Source organism: Chiloscyllium plagiosum, unplaced genomic scaffold (assembly GCF_037043375.1).
Source record: "Chiloscyllium plagiosum isolate Xiang-an unplaced genomic scaffold, Cpla_swu_hap1 HiC_scaffold_9, whole genome shotgun sequence".
Lineage (NCBI taxonomy): Eukaryota > Metazoa > Chordata > Chondrichthyes > Orectolobiformes > Hemiscylliidae > Chiloscyllium > Chiloscyllium plagiosum.
Window position 1 is genome coordinate 100,463,502 of NW_028270147.1, and position 16,218 is coordinate 100,479,719.

The following is a 16,218-nucleotide window of genomic DNA, read 5'->3' on the forward strand; positions in this document are numbered from 1 at the left end:
TACATACCACTGGCGTGACAAGTGGACACAGCCTAACATGGCTAACAGTATGCTCCTACCCCGCACATACACCCACCCCATCACATACAGAAACAGGGGGGCCACATTTTATTCCTCACATTTCAACTGCACTTTACCAATAAATGTGTTACACGAAAGCACCGTCAGCAACAAACATCAGCCATTTTAAAATTTGTTCACGGCCACCCATGAACAAACCACCCCTCCTTTCACAAACATGGTCAGATTAAACATAGCTCATCAAATGCTCCTTTGTATTAGGAATACACATTTTAAATAACTCTTCCCACTTCAGTCTATAAAGATGTCATCACAGATTTGGAAAGCCTTCTGTGTGCACATCACTCGTATGTAAAAGCTAAATGCTGACCATTAACACAATGAAGAGCAACAGACAGCAAAAACTTGATGGCAGCAATGTTTCTGATTATTGACGTTAATTTAAAAGCTGAAGTTTGTAAGCAGTGGTTACGTGAAAAGTTCCACACTTGGATCCAAAGACAGAAAGTACCTTCTTTTCTCATGCCAAATTCATATCGTTCTAAAAGAACCGCTCATGCCTGTTTCCAGCCCATTCAGTACTTGAGTAATATTTAACCCAGAGTTGCCTGCATTTTTCATCACAGATATACTCTGGTTGAATATCAAATGCAAGAAAGGTACACACCACAGATTGTTGTCATTTCAAATCAAGCTCGTACCAATCTTGTCACAAATGTCATCACAGTACCAGACTCCACACACCTGAATACAGTACACACATGAACAAAGTAGAGCGGGTTCCCCACATGTGAACATGGCACAGCAGGCTCCAGATACATAAACACTGTCCACGTGTGTGAACACTCCAGTACAAAAGCGCCATGGTCTTGGGAATGCAAATCACAAATGGTTTTTATCTTCAATAATGACATGAAACTCAGCCTTGTCCTACCTTGGTGATCAGGTTTCTGTATTTTTCCAGCATCACTTGATTGTCATGGCAACCTGACAACAGCTGCCAAACTTCAGCTCTCAGTGCTTCCGGAACACCATTTCTGACCAGGCCTGGCAACCCTTTGGGCCTAGCAGTCAGGTTGCTGTGCCTGAGGGAAGAGACTCCATTAGTAGGACAAAACTAAAAAAGCATCAGTAAGTGGGTTAAACATGACAATGGCATCATCCAGCGATGAAAACATTAAATACAAATTCTTCCCATTCATGGACTTCTAAAATAAATTCTACTCTAATTCACTGTGTTTCCCCTCCTCCCACGAACCTGCTGCTCTATCTGTTTGTTGTGAGATTCTGAGCCCACCCCAATAGAACAGTCGCAGTCATGGCTAAGCAGGTTAAGCAGTCTCACTTCCAAGTTGTCAAGGTGAAGGTCTGAGCCACGGTTGAGCTCACAATCCAGTCAAGACGCCCCAGAACGGTAATGGAGGAGGGCTGTCATCAGACGGGCTGACTATCCGTCAAAGTAAGAAAATGTGAAAACCTCGATAGCATTGTTCAAGGCTGAGGGACAAATGATGGCAATAACACAGCGGATATGCTGCTTTCTAAAAAGCTGCCATAGAACTTTTGTTTTTATGTCCAGCCAAGGGTTTAACAACTATTTCAAAGAAACAAATATACAAGCTTTATACGTGCTCAATGTACTTAATCGAATATATTATTCAATTAAGTTCACTGAGCACGTATAAAGGCCAACTTTAGCAGGGGAGATGTCCCTAAATCTGGGCCAGGAGAACCAGGGTTCAAGTCCCATCTGTTCCAGAGCAGTATTATAACTTACCCGAACAGGTTGCTTTAAAAATAAAGAGGAATATCCTTCTTCTGCAACTCCATTCACATCTCACTGTTTGCTAAAGCTTTTTGCAACCAATGGCTGCTGAAGGGGCTAACATGCATTACCTTCCTCTAAAATATTATTGTGGTTTAAATCGATTAGTTTCTTCTGGAATTTGATTTTCATTATGGTTCACTAAGGACTGGTTTTTTTAAATTAACTAGCTTATTGGTTTACCTGATTATTATTCAAAATAGGTTTGAGGCAGACTAATGGAATTGCCATAGCTCAGTGCACAGCATCTTGTCCTGGTGTCAGCAGGTCATGAGGTCAAGTCCCACTTGGGAGATTTCAACATAAAATCCAGGTTGACATAAGGCAGTGGCAAAGAAAAGGGGAAAGGCACAGAGAGAAAGGGATAGTGACATAATATGTAATATTATTGGGTTAGAAATCCAGGGGCTTGGGTTCAAATCTCAATCAGCAGCCGGTCAAAGGCAAATTGTGCAACACAGGTGGATTATGTAGTGGTCAGGCTGCTGGCTCACAATGCAGAAAAAAGCCACATTCCTGAATTGCTGATAAAGTGTTCCAATCCCTAATGCATCTAAATATCCAGAGTGGCCATAAACAAGTCCAGACAATCAATGCTTGAAGGAATTAATAATCCAGAGGGCCAGCCTAATACTCTGGGGACATAGGTTCAAATCCTACCGCAGGAGGTGCTGAAATTCAGTTTCAACTGATACTATCAATTTAAGGGCTAGTTTATTAGACTACGTGCTTACTACTCAAAAAGAGTATAGATCAAGGCTTACAGTAGTAGTGTCGCTATCTCTAAGCCAGAAAGCCTGGGTTCAAGTCCCACCTGCTTTAAAGGTAGTGGACTAACAGGTTGATTATAAATACATGGATTGAGATTTATATTATTGCCCCCCTTCCTTGTGTTTGTTTTCAAAAGAGAAAGAATATTCCAAAAAGATATAATAAGCGATTTCTGGGTTGGTTCGGGATGAGGCAGATATTTATAATGTTGATGCTCGATTTATTTACAGAATGTAAGTAAAAGATTGGTGATTTGATTTTCAACTGCATCGAATGGCTTCAGAATTAATTAACAGGGAAGACTCAGAAAAATTACAGCGACCTCTAGATGACCCTTCTAACAATATACCGGAAACACAGCTTTTAATTCTCAAGGCTGGGAATGCCTCCATAAATTTTGAATATTCCTAAGGATAATGTCTCTTGTCTGACAAAGCTCCTGTTGTCAGATTACAGCATTGTGCTCGGTCAAACTGGATCTTGTTGCACTGCGAACAATGACAGTGTCCCAGGCCACAGCTGGACTATTTGCTAAAAGCTGACAACAACTTATTTTTAACTGTTCTGCCTTTCTGGAAAAAGAAAAATTCAATATTTGGGAAAAGATAATCCTCACATTCATTAGATTTAAAGCAGTCCCGGAGTAACCGAGGAACAGAGAGCATATGACAGCATGAAAGGCAAGAATGAGTGAAAGAATTAGTGAGGCAGTATGAAGAACAGCAAAGGTGAGAAGTGCTGAGAGAAAGAGGTAAAAAAATCAAGGGAGTGAGTAAAACAAAGAGCGAATGATAAAGAGAGAGCTCGAAGGAAACATAGAAACACAGAAAACAGGAGGAGGAGCAGGCCATTTGGTTGTACAGCCCTGCTCTGCCATTCAACATGATTGTAGCTAATCTTCAACTCAGCATCCTGCTCCTGCTTTCTCCTGATATCCCTTTGATTGGTTAGCCTCAAGAAACATATCAATGTTTTTCCAAAAAAATTGAGTGTTTTGGTTCTGAAGAGGTGTTACTGGATTTGAAACATTAACTCTGCTTTCTCTCCACAGACACTGCCAGACCTGTTGAGTTTCTTCATCATTCTGCAGCAAAGAATTTAACACGCTTTCACTTTTCCTCATCTCAGCCGTACTTGGCCTACTCTCATCCTTAAACTGAGACTTCTGGTTGTAGACCTTGCCGTTATTGGGAATAATCTTCCTGCGGCATGGTGGCTCAGTGGTTAGCATGGCAGCCTCACAGCACCTGGGACCCGGGTTTGATTCCAGCCTCAGGCGACAATGTCTGTGTGGAGTTTGCACATTCACCCTGCGTCTGCGTGGATTCCCTCCGGGTGTTTCAGTTTCCTCCCAAGGTCCAAAGATGTGCAGGTTAGGTGGATTGGCCATGCTAAATTATCTATAGTGTCAAGGAATGTGTGGGTTAGGTGCATTAGTCGGGAGTAAATGTAGAGTAATAGAGTGGGGGAATAGGTTTCGGTGGGTTATTCTTTGGAGGGTCAGTGTGGACTTGTTGGCCAAATGGCCTGTTTCAACATTGTAGGGACTCTATATATTATACGTTTACCCTGTCTAGTTGTTTCAGAATTATATAGATTCCATTGAGATCCCCTCTCATTATTCTAAACTCCAAAAAATGTAATCCCAATCGATCCAGTCCCTCTTCCTTTATAAGTTCTGTCATCCTTGGAATCAGCCTGGTACAAAATAAAACAAAGAACTGTGGATGTTGAAGATCTGAAACTTTTCCAGTCTGGTAAAGCTTTGTTGCACTTCATCCATAGCCAGAATACCTTCCTCAGATAAGGAGACAAACATTGCACACAATACTCTCGGTGTGGTCTCACCAAGGCTCTGTATAATTGCAGCAAGACATCCCTGCTCTTGAACTTGAATCCTCTCACGATGAAACCACATGCTATTAACCTTCTTCACTACCTGCTGCTCCTGCAAACTGACTTTGTGACCAATGTACACACGCATCCAGATCTCATTACACCTCCCCATTCCTAATCTATCACCACTCAGATAATAATCTGCCTTCCCGGTTTTGCTACCAAAGAGCATAACGTACATCTATCCACATTATGTTTCATCTGCCATGCGGACACGCACTCACCCAACTTGACCAAAGCAACTTCCTCAAAGTTCATCCAGTGTGTGATGTCTGCACGCTTGGAGATGTTACATTTAGATCCCTCATCTAAATCATTAATATCTATTCCAAAAAGCTGGGGTCCTAACACTGATGCCTGGATACCCTACTAGTCGCTGCCTGCCATTTGCAAAAAGACTCGTTTATTCCTAAACTTTATTTCCTGTCTGTCAATCAGTTCTCTCTCCATGTCAGTACACTATACCCAATCCCATCACTTATATCTTGAATGAGAAACAGAATGAAGGGGAAAATCAGACAGTGTGTATCACAAAGCAAGGGAAGGGCACAAACGAGGAAGGTAGTGTGATGGAGATTGAGAATGTTCGTGAAGCAAAGTACAAGGCAGTGAGACCAAGCAGACAATTGTAATGATTCGGAGATGCCGGTGTTGGACTGGGGTGTACAAAGTTAAAAATCACACAACACCAGGTTATAGTCCAACAGGTTTAATTGGAAGCACACTAGCTTTTGGAGCGACGCTCCTTCATCAGGTGATTGTGGAGGGCTCGATCGAGCCCTCCACAATCACCTGATGAAGGAGCATCGCTCCGTAAAGCTAGTGTGCTTCCAATTAAACCTGTTGGACTATAACCTGGTGTTGTGTGATTTTTAAGTTTAGACAATTGTAAGATTGAGATAGAGGGGTGACAATCAGAGACTGAGAGTGAAAGTGCAAGTGAGGAGGCAAGAGAGAACGGCGAGGGCGAGATGGGGCACAGCAGCAAGCATGAGGTTGTCAAATCAAAACGATGGCAAATGAGAGAAGGGCAGGATGAATGTGGGGGCAGAATGAGTGTGGGAGTGTACAGAGAGCACTGGTGATGAACAGTGTGGCGTTAATGCTGGGGCCAACTACAAAGGATGTGCACAGGGTGAATACAGGGCAGAAAGATAGTAGTGAATGTAATTAAGCAAGATGTGAGAGAGAAAGTGAGTAGGATAAAGAGCAAGGCCAAAAGCAAAAGAAAGAGGAAGGTGCAAGGGAGAGGTCTAAGAGAGACAGAGGGCAAGAAAATAGGGAATCAGCAGGTAAGGCAGAGCTGGGACTCGAACACCTCCAACACATTTCAGTGGAAAGCAACATATCGTTTCATTTCTCCAATCACTTGCTTTACCAACAATGATAGTGTGCAAACCAAAGGACATTATGTTTTTAACATGCAGTAAACATGTTTTGCAGTAGAAAGCAGATTCACTTCTTCCTGGATAATTACAGTACTCACCATCTGTGCAGCAATTCTCCCCACGATTCTAGAATTTTCTCTGGGCAGTCCTTGGAAACATCCCCAGTGCCACTCGACAGTTCATTATCACTTTCTGTAAGACAGTAGAAAGAGAAAGAGATCATGCTCAGCATTAGACAGCATGAAGACACTGAAATCAAAGAGCAATGGACTCACGGGGGACAGTGGGGGCAATGATTTCAAGACCAGGCTTTCTTGTTGCTGCACACAGTAATTAATTATACAAATGCTCTTCAATAAATCCTTCTTTCAATAATCCTGGGGCAAATGACATTGTCCACACCTGTGGGTTAGAGGGTTTGCGATCAGGTACTCCCTCAAGATGTGTGATGGCCATGGAGGTGTTCAAACTAGCTGACAGTCTGACTCTCAGGGCCCTCCATTTGTTCAGTTCTTTCCTGAACTGAAAGCAGAAAGCAAACCCGACCAAATTCCGTTGGCTTCTTCTTCCAATTGGGTAATTAATGCCACATCGTTATTTTAATCAGTGGTCTGAATGGAGAAACTATTCCAGATTTTCTTAGAATCATTAAAGTGTGGAATCAGGCCATTCGGCCAAACAATTCCACATCAACCTTCCAAAGAGCATCCCACCAGACCCATCCCCTATCCCTGTAACGCTGTGTTTCCCATGGCTTACATTCTTAACCTACACATCCGTGAACCCTATGGGCAATTTAGCATGGCCAACTCACCTAATTTGCACATCTTTGGACTGTGGGAGGGAACCGGAGCAGAAACCCACTGTTATGGACCAGGCCAGACCCCTCCTCAAAACATTGCAAAGAAATAGCCTGGACCCTAACTTTGCTAGTTGTTTTAAGCAGGTGTAAAGTGGATATTCCAAGAATGATGCAACTTAAGTTTTAATCAAAACAGAATTTGTTTGCAAGATTACCAAAATGAAAAACAAACAAAACAGAATACAAAATAACTTATCTGAAAACCCAACAGACAATCTCAACTTTGGTCCAAATTCCTGCAACAATCTCCATATACACCCCTTGGCAAAAAAAAAAGGAAAAATCAAACACAGGGTCTTACAGGAGAGAGGTCAGAGAGAGGGAAGATCACCATGGACCTGCTTCTTTGGGTCCAGCAGCTTCACAGCTCACTAGCAGTCCTGAATAACAAGACTGCTAAAATCCAAAACAAACCAAATCAAAGCAGAGAAAAGCTACGCTGGGAGAGTTGGCCACTCCCCTTTCATTATACAAGTGTTTTTTTTAATTTGAAAGCATTCTCAAGTAGTTAAACCCAGACATTTCAGAATAATTGCTTTTAAGACCCCTACGCTGAAAAAAAGTCAAGGGCAGCATAACCTTGTTAAAGGAGCAGCATCATCACACCCACACAGGGAGAATGTGCAAACTCAGCACAGACAGTCACCCGAGAGTAGAATAAACCGGGGTCCATGGTGCTGTGAGGCAGCAGTGCTAACCACTGTCTCTCTCTCTCTTCCTTCCCCTCCCCCTCCCCCTCCCTCCTCCTCCCCCCCCCCACACACACACACACACACACACACACGTGGAACAGAAGTCATACTCAAAGATATAGCAAAAAGAAACTCCTAAGACATTGGTCTAACTGACATGTTATTGAATTGGGGATCATCACAGTGGTTTCATTGCCAAAACAAAAACTGCGAAGAAACCATCTGGATGTTTGAAAGTCTGATACACAGACGTTTTGCTGAGATTCTCTCACCCATAACATTTCCGGGAAAAAAAAAGTTTCTTTTTTCTGTCCTATTCATCTCATATGTGAACAAACAGGTGAAAATGTGTTTATATTTGAAGAGTTTACATTTTAAGTATGTGTATTACTAATTAATAATTTATTTTTGCCACATATTGAAGGATTGGTTCTTTGTAATGAATTGTAGTGAAATGTGAGATTTATACATAGTAATCATTTTTAAGTGTTTGGAGTTCAAAGTAGTGGTATATGGGCACTGGTCTATTTAAAATTAATTAGGTCAATCTTTTTAGAACCATGATTTTAAAACTAATATGTGTCAGAGAACAGGTGACCACAAGGATTCCTGAGGTGTTAATGGAAGTTTGTATATATTGGTGGTTTACAACAAAAGTGAGATAACATTGAGCCATTACCTTTAGCAGATGTTAGGATGAGCAATTCTTCTTTGTTTAAGTCTAGTTCTAAAGTTTTGAGATTCAGTTTGAAAGAGACCTGACTGTGGTAGAGTAAGTATAGCCTGTCCAATAAAAAGGAGATTGAGCAGAGCAGTTTAGGACATCAGATACTTCCAGAACTTCCAGACCAGGAGTGTTTGGTTATAAATCAGCATTGGCTAGTCAAAACTGAGAAAATCTAAGCTCTCAGTTGCGTGAGCAATCAAAGGAAAAGCTTCACAGCTCACAGGACGAGAAATCCAAATAAGCAGCTAAGCCAAAACTACAGTACGGACAGGGAAGGAAATTTTCTCTGGATCTTTACTAAATCTAATGTGGTAGTGCTGGGGAATAGATGGGATTTGTTCAGCCGTGTGCTTTGAGATCTTCCAATCAGTGCTTTAACTAGATAGCTTAGGTTAGGTCATCTTTTTTTGTTTCATTTGTGTAATACACATCTGTCCGATTGCTAAAACTAAATATGTCGCCTGATGTGCTCTTGTTTCAGTGAAAGGCCATCATGCTAAATTGACAGGTAGGTGGTCTACAAAGCCAAATTTCATCCTGAGATCTGATTTGCCCAGGAGTAACATCAGCTGGGAGCATAACAATATCAATTATTGTTTCTTGTTAAGTGACAAAACTTGGTTGAGCTTTTTTTATCCTAAATAAAATAGAGTCAGACATTATTTTAACAGCTTGGTTAATTAGTCATGTTTTACATTTGTAACAGCTGGTAGAATAACAAGATTTGATTTCCAGTGCACTATTTCTACCAGGGTCATGACATTATTGTAGAATTATACGCCAGTTAGCCTAAGACCTGAATCCATTATTCAGCAAGTAGCAACTGAACGCTTAGAAAATCAGAACACAATGAAGCAGCGACAACATAGATTTGTAAATGGGAACTAGTCTATCTGACTCCTCTCTTTCCTCAACATCTCTATTTCCATTTCTGGGGATAAACTGGCCACTATTATTCACTTTAAACCCACCAACTCCCACAGACCTCTGGACTTTACATCCTTGCCCCCTGCTTCCTGTAAAGACTCCATTGCATTCTCCCAGTGAATCAGAGGGTGGTTAACAGTCATCACATCAGAATTCTGGGAGACATCACCACAATCATCACAACTGTACAGTAGGTCAGAAAGAACCTGGTAGGAGAAAGTGAGGACTGCAGATGCTGGAGATTAGAGCTGAAAATATGTTGCTGGAAAAGCGCAGCAGGTCAGGCAGCATCCAAGGAGCAGGAGAATCGACGTTTCGGGTATGATCCCTTCTTCAGGAATGAGGAAAGTGTGCCAAGCAGGCTAAGATAAAAGGTAGGGAGGAGGGACTTGGGGGAGGGGCGTTGGAAATGCGATAGATGGAAGGAGGTTAAGGTGAAGGTGATAAGGTGAGGGTGATCGGTCGGAGTGGGGGTGAGGGTGGAGAGGTCAGGAAGAAGATTGCAGGTTAGGAAGGTTGTGCTGAGTTCGAGGGTTGGGACTGAGACAAGGTGGGGGGAGGGGAAATGAGGAAACTGGAGAAATCCGAGTTCATCCCTTGTGGTTGGAGGGTTCCTAGGCGGAAGATGAGGCGCTCTTCCTCTAGCCGTCGTGTTGCTATGGTCTGGCGATGGAGGAGTCCATGGATCTGCATGTCCTTGGTGGGAGGGGGAGTTGAAGTGTTGAACCACGGGGTGGTTGGGTTGGTTGGTCCGGGTGTCCCAGAGGTGTTCTCTGAAACGTTCCGCAAGTAGGCGGCCTGTCTCCCCAATATAGAGCAGGCCACATAGGGTGCAGCGGATGCAGTAAATTATGTGTGTGGAGGTGCAACTGAATTTATGGTGGATATGGAAGGATCCCTTGGGGCCTTGGAGGGAAGTAAGGGTGGAGGTGTGGGCACAAGTTTTTGCATTTCGTGCGGTTGCAGGGGAAGGTGCCGGGACTGGAGGTTAGGTTGGTGGGGGGTGTGTACCTGACGAGGGAGTCACGGAGGGAGTGGTCTTTCCAGAACGCTGATAGGGGAGGGGAGGGAAATATATCCCTGGTGGTGGGGTCCATTTGGAGGTGGCGGAAATGACGACGGATGATACGATGTATATGGAGGTTGGTGGGGTGGTAGGTGAGGACCAATGGGGTTCTGTCCTGATGGCGATTGAAGGGGTACCATCCCATATTCCCAATTCCTTCGTCTCCGCCGCATCTGCTCCCAGGAGGATCAGTTCCAATGTCGAACAACCCAGATGGCCTCCTTCTTCAAAGGGTGCCATTTCCTCCTAGAAGTGGTCGACGATGCCCTCCACCGCATCTCCTCCACTTCCCGCTCCTCCGCCCTTGACCCCGCCCCTCCAATCGCCACCAGGACAGAACTCCACGGGTCCTCACCTACCACCCCACCAACCTCCATATACATCGTATCATCCGTCGCCATTTCCGCCACCTCTATACGGACCCCACCACTAGGGATATATTGACCCCGATTGAGTGTTGCAGACTGGCACATTCCAAGGTCCAGGACTACGGGTTGAGGGACACGCTGAAGTTAGGGACAGCTGCCACCAAGGCGCGGTGGGGAAAGACCACCATTTAACGTCTGCCTGCCTAAGCACAGAAGGCTGACGCAGTAAGGGGGCTCCACTGAACCCCCAGCTAAATATGTGGATAGTAATCGTACAGACCAGTATATATGAATGATTACTCTGTTTCTGTATGCAAAGAAATGGAATGTTTACATATGTATGGCATGACCAATTGTACAGATCATCAAAATATATTATGAATAAAGTATATTTTTGAAATTAAAAAAAGTGACTTATAAAAAGGCTCTGTAAAGCAGACAAGGGAGCAACCATTAAGACAGTGGGCTGATATTAGAGTTAGTTAAGAGGCTTTGGCATGAGGAGGCTGAGCAGAGGTTTTTAACTCTACTTTCTTCCTGTCAAGACTGAAAGCAGTAGGGCAGTGGCATGCTCCTCTTGCAGAATGCAGGTGATCAGGGAGATTTCCATGATCCTTAGTGGGTACGTGTGTGAGAGGTACACCTGGCTGCAGCTCCTGACAGACCATGTTTGGGAGCTGGATGTACTCAGGACCATCCAGGGTGCAGGGAACATCATTGATAAGAGCTATAGTGAAGTGGTCAATCCTAAGGTGCAGGTGACCACCAGAAGAAGTCGGGGGGGCGGGGTTAGGAAGAAAGATAATGCATTCCCCTCAATATCACGGATACTGCCTTGGATATTTTTGAGGGGCTCGCAGCAGCAGTCAGGTCAGTAGCACTGTGCCAAGCTCTGAGGCTCACAAGGAAAGGGTGCAGTCGGACAGAACAATACTGATAGGAGACTCAATTGTGAGGACAACAGACAGGAGATCACCAGGATGGTGTGTTGCCTCTGGGTAACAGGGTCAAGGATGTCTTTGAACGGTTGTACAACATTCTGAAGGGGAAGGGTGAACAGCCCCAGGTCATTGTGCACATTGGCACAAAAGAGAGGTAGACAAAAGGATGGGGTCCTGTGAAATGAGTAAAGGGAGTTAGGTAAGAAGTTAAAAAGCAGGACCTCAAGAGTAGTGATATCCAGATTACTCCCAGTGCCATGCGCCAGTGAGAATAGAAATAGAAAGATAGGCCAGATGAATGTGTGGCTGAGGAGCTGGTGTAGGGGAAGGGTTTTCAGTTCTTGGATCATTGGGATCTCTTCTGAGCTTGAGGTTACCCCATCCCTTTACAAGAGGAACGGTGTTGTACTTGAACCGGAGGGAGACCAATACCCTTACGGGGAGATTTGCTAGTATTACCCAGGAGGATTTAACTAGTTTGGCAGGGGTGTGGGACTCTGAATAAGAGAGGGGCCATCGAAAAGTAAGGGTAAAATACAATAGCCATTGAGAGCAAATTTACTATTCAGGATATTCAGGGGCACAGTCAAGGGAGGAACTGGTTTAAAGGGCATTTATTTCAATGCACGAGGCCTGACTGGTAAGGCAGATGAGCTCAGAGCATGGATTCTCTCTAGGGACTGGGATATTATAGTTATAACACAAACCTGGCTGCTCAATGTTCCAGGATACAGAAGCTACAAGCATGATGAAGTATAATTAAGCAAGGAGAAAGAGTTGGCCTTTTGATAACGGAGTAGTCTTTGAAAAGACATTCTTAAGGGGTCATCAAATGAGGCCAAATAGTTAGAACTTAGGAACAAAAAAGGGGATGGTGATTTTGTTGGGGCTGTATTATAGGCTCCCAAATAGCCAGCGAGCACTAGAGGAACAGATGTATAGAGAGATTGCAGATACCTGGAGGAATGATAGAGTAGTATTAATTGGAGATTTCAATTTCCTCTGTATTGACTAGGCCACTCAGAGTGTAAAAGGCCCAGATGGGGTGGAATTTGTCAAATGTGTCCAAGTAAGTTTCCTAAATCAGGTCGGTGCAACACGGGCCTCCTCTTAGGAAATGAGATCAGGCAAGTGACTGAAGTTTCAGTCAGAGAGCATTTTGGGTCCAGTGACCACAAATCTCTTAGTTTTAACATACCACATTAGCCAACATCCAGTCTTCTGGCATCTCACCTGTGCCTATCAATGTTACAAATATTTCAGTAAGGGCCCCAGCAATCACTTCCCTAGCTTCCCACACGCCTCTCAGGTATGACTGATCAGGTCTTGGGGACTCATCCACCTTTTGTACTTTAAGACAACTAGCACCTCCTTCTCTGTAATATGGACATTTTTCAAGATGTCACCATCTATTTTCCCACATTCTATACCTTCCATGTCCTTCTCCACAGTAAACAATGGTGCAAAAGACTCATTTAGTATCTCCTCATCTCTTGTGGTTCCACATATAGGCTGCCTTGCTGATTTTAAAGCAGTCCTATTCTCTCCCTATTACCATTTTGTCCTTAATGTATTGATAAAATCCCTTTGGATTCTCTTTAACCCTATTTTCCAAAGCTATCTCATGTCCCCTTTTTGCCATACTGATTTCTCTCTTAAGTCTAGTCCCACTGCCTTTATACACTCTAAGGATTCTCTCAATCTCTGCTGTCTGTACCCGATATATGTTTCTTCTTTTTCCTGACCAGAACCTCCATTTCTCTGGTCATCCAGCACTCCCTACACCTCCCAATCTTGCCTTTCACCCTAACAGGCACATACTGTCTCTGGACTCTTGTTGTCTCATTTCTGAAGTTTTCACAAGGATCAAAGGAAATGGTGAGGGTCAGTGGGTCCAAGGGGAGGGGAGCTCTCCAGTCAGCCATGATCTTATTGAATGGCAGAGCACAATTGGAGGGATGAATGGTCCACTCATGCTAGCTCATTGTCTTTATGTTTTTAAACTAAATTCTACAAATGTTAAAGGTTTCAGGGAGGTCTGGAATTTATGAACACGAGCCTCTAAAAGTGGCATATTAAGGTCCTTTGCTTCAATAATAGAGACACAGGACACAAAACCAAGGCAGTTTTACTGAACCTTTATAGATCACTGATAAGGCATAGCTGGAGCGTTGGGACAAATTCTGGGCACCAGACTTCAGAAAGAATGTCAAGGTATTGGACAGTACACCATGACTAACCTTCAACTGTCTCTATAACTTCCTACATCTCTCCAAGATCTCTCTGCTTCTCCAATTCTGGGTGGTTTTGCATTTCTAATTTTGACTGCTCCACCATTGGTGGGCTAAGCCCCACAGCAGTTTTGGTTCTAAACTCTGGAATTTCCTCCTTTAAACTCTCTGCCCCTTTCGTTTTTAGAAATGACCTCTTTTGACCAAACGTTTAGTCGTAGTTTTGGCTCCAATATCTCCTTTATGTAGTTCAGTGTCATGTGTTTGGTCATGCTCCTGTATTTCATGAGACAGTTTATTAATATTGAAGGTGCTATACAAATATAAATTGTTGTCGTGTTTGCTGAGGGTGCAGAGGAAATACACTAGAATGGTATCAGGATCATGGAGCTTCAGTTTTGTGCAGATATTAGAGAAACTGATCACAGACAGTTATACAGCCAGAGTTGTACAGCATGGAAACAGACCCTTCAGTCCAACTCATCCATACGAACCAGACATCCTAATCTAATCTAGCCCCATTTACCAGCATTTGGCACTCAGCCCTCTAAACCCTTCCTATTCATTTACCCATCCAGATGTCTTTTAAATGTAATTGTATCTGCTTCCACCACCTCCTTTGACAGCTCATTTCATAAAATGTTGCCCCTCAGGTGCCTTTTAAATCTTCCCCTTTCATCTTAAACCTATGGCCTCTCACTTTGGATTCTCCCACTATGGTGAAAAGACCTTAGCTATTCACCCTATCTATGCCCCTCATGATTTTATAAACTTCTATAAAGTCATCCCTCAGCCGCTGGCATTCCGGGGAAAATAGCCCCAGCCTCTCCCTATTTAAGAGGACATTTGACAGCAAAGTTTAAAATCAAGAGTGGTTTTAAAACAGCAGAAACTGTTTCCAGCGCAGGAGTTTTGTAAATCAGACAAAATTTCCAAATGATTTGCAAAGTATCCTGAGGTGAGACAGGAAACGTATCTTTAAACCATAAGTTATTGCATTTGGAATGTGCTACCTGATAGGCAAATTGAATAGCAACATTCAAAAAGGAATTAAGCAAATCCTTGAATTGGTTAAATGTGCAGGTCTATGAGGAAACAGGAGGATGGGACTGATTCGCTCACTCCATCAAGGAGCCAGCATAGACTGGATGGGCTAAATGACCTTACTCTGTGATTCTCTGAAAGCCAAACTTCAGAATCATTGAGGTAAGCCTGTGAAATTGTGGATAGTTCTCTGTGCACAAGTATTACATACACCCATAGTTCAAACGGTGCCACGAGTTGCAGCCATCATCTTTCATTCAAAAGAAATAAATCTCATGCTCAACATTTTCCATTTTATAGTATTTTCATATCGCATCTCACTGAGTTGCTATTGAGACAAAATTTGACTTTCATGTAAAATTGAAATTTTAACTGCTATTTTGTAAGACTGGAAGGTTAGCTAAGAACAGTGCATTTCTCAAAAGAAATTATCTTGGAGAGAAGATATGGTGTCAGATGTACCGAAGAAAGCACAACACTTAACTCAAGGTCCAAGCTGTTAAATACGACCGAAGCTATTGTTTGCATTCATCATTGCCAGTGATGATCCTTTCAATGTTGTTGAGAGTTGGGAGTTATCGCTGCCTGTGCAGGTCTTAAATAATAGCAGAGGTGTAGTCATTTATATCTGGGTTTCAATGAAACATGACAGGAGCGAATTTCACCGGGAAGCCTGTGTGACACAGCTTACAGGGGAAGAACAGCCCTGTCCTTTAACTTGGCTGACAGGGGAGAAGAGACCTAACCCAACCAACAGGCCAGAGATGAGAACCTAGACCCAGCCAGCATGGCAGAAATGAGGCCTAGACCCAGCCACAGACCACGGAGGAGCCCTGTGCTTTCACCCAGCCACAGACTGGAGGAGAGCCCTGTTTTGTGACATAGCCAGCAGTTTCCACAAGGTTTGTGTGAAGAAATGCTTTTTGACATAATTCCTGAACTGTTCTACTCTAATTGAAGCTATGTCCCCTTGTTCTGAATTCTCCAGCAATGGAAATTATTTCTCTCCATTTATCCTATTGAACACTAAAATCAAATCACCCCATACATCTAAACTCAGGGGAATATAAGCCTCATCCACATCACTAATACTGAGAATTTAATCCTTTCAATCCCGAGATCATACTGGGGAAGCTGTGGTGCACCGCCTCCGACCCCAATATCTCCACCCAGAGGTCAGAACTGAACCCAGAATTCCAATTAGAGTCAAACCCAAGCTTTCTACAACTGGAAAATTAACTTCCAACCTTTGCATTTCAATTCTCTCAAGATAATGGCCAACATTCCATTAGCAGTTTCAATGATTTTTACATAATTTCGCTAGCATTTCACACTGTCTGTCAATGTACCCCATCTACAATTCAACATTTTGTCTCATTTAGATAACATTCTCCTCTATTTTAAATCCCAAGTGCATGGCTCTACAGTGTATTTGACCTACTGCTATTTTGCCCACTTG

General features: G+C 43.1%; 1 protein-coding gene across 2 annotated transcripts in view; it reads right to left on the reverse strand.

The window, feature by feature from the left end:
• LOC122554081 (rab GTPase-activating protein 1-like) overlaps window positions 1-16,218 on the reverse strand; it is a 496,968-nt gene that overhangs the window by 284,766 nt on the left and 195,984 nt on the right. For both annotated transcript variants that reach the window (XM_087990933.1, XM_087990934.1), the window contains exons 12-13: window positions 6,000-6,093; window positions 956-1,106 (exon numbers count right to left, since the gene is read on the reverse strand). In XM_087990933.1, the coding sequence (XP_087847059.1) occupies window positions 956-1,106; window positions 6,000-6,093 (245 nt within the window). The remainder of the gene's footprint in view (window positions 1-955; window positions 1,107-5,999; window positions 6,094-16,218) is intronic.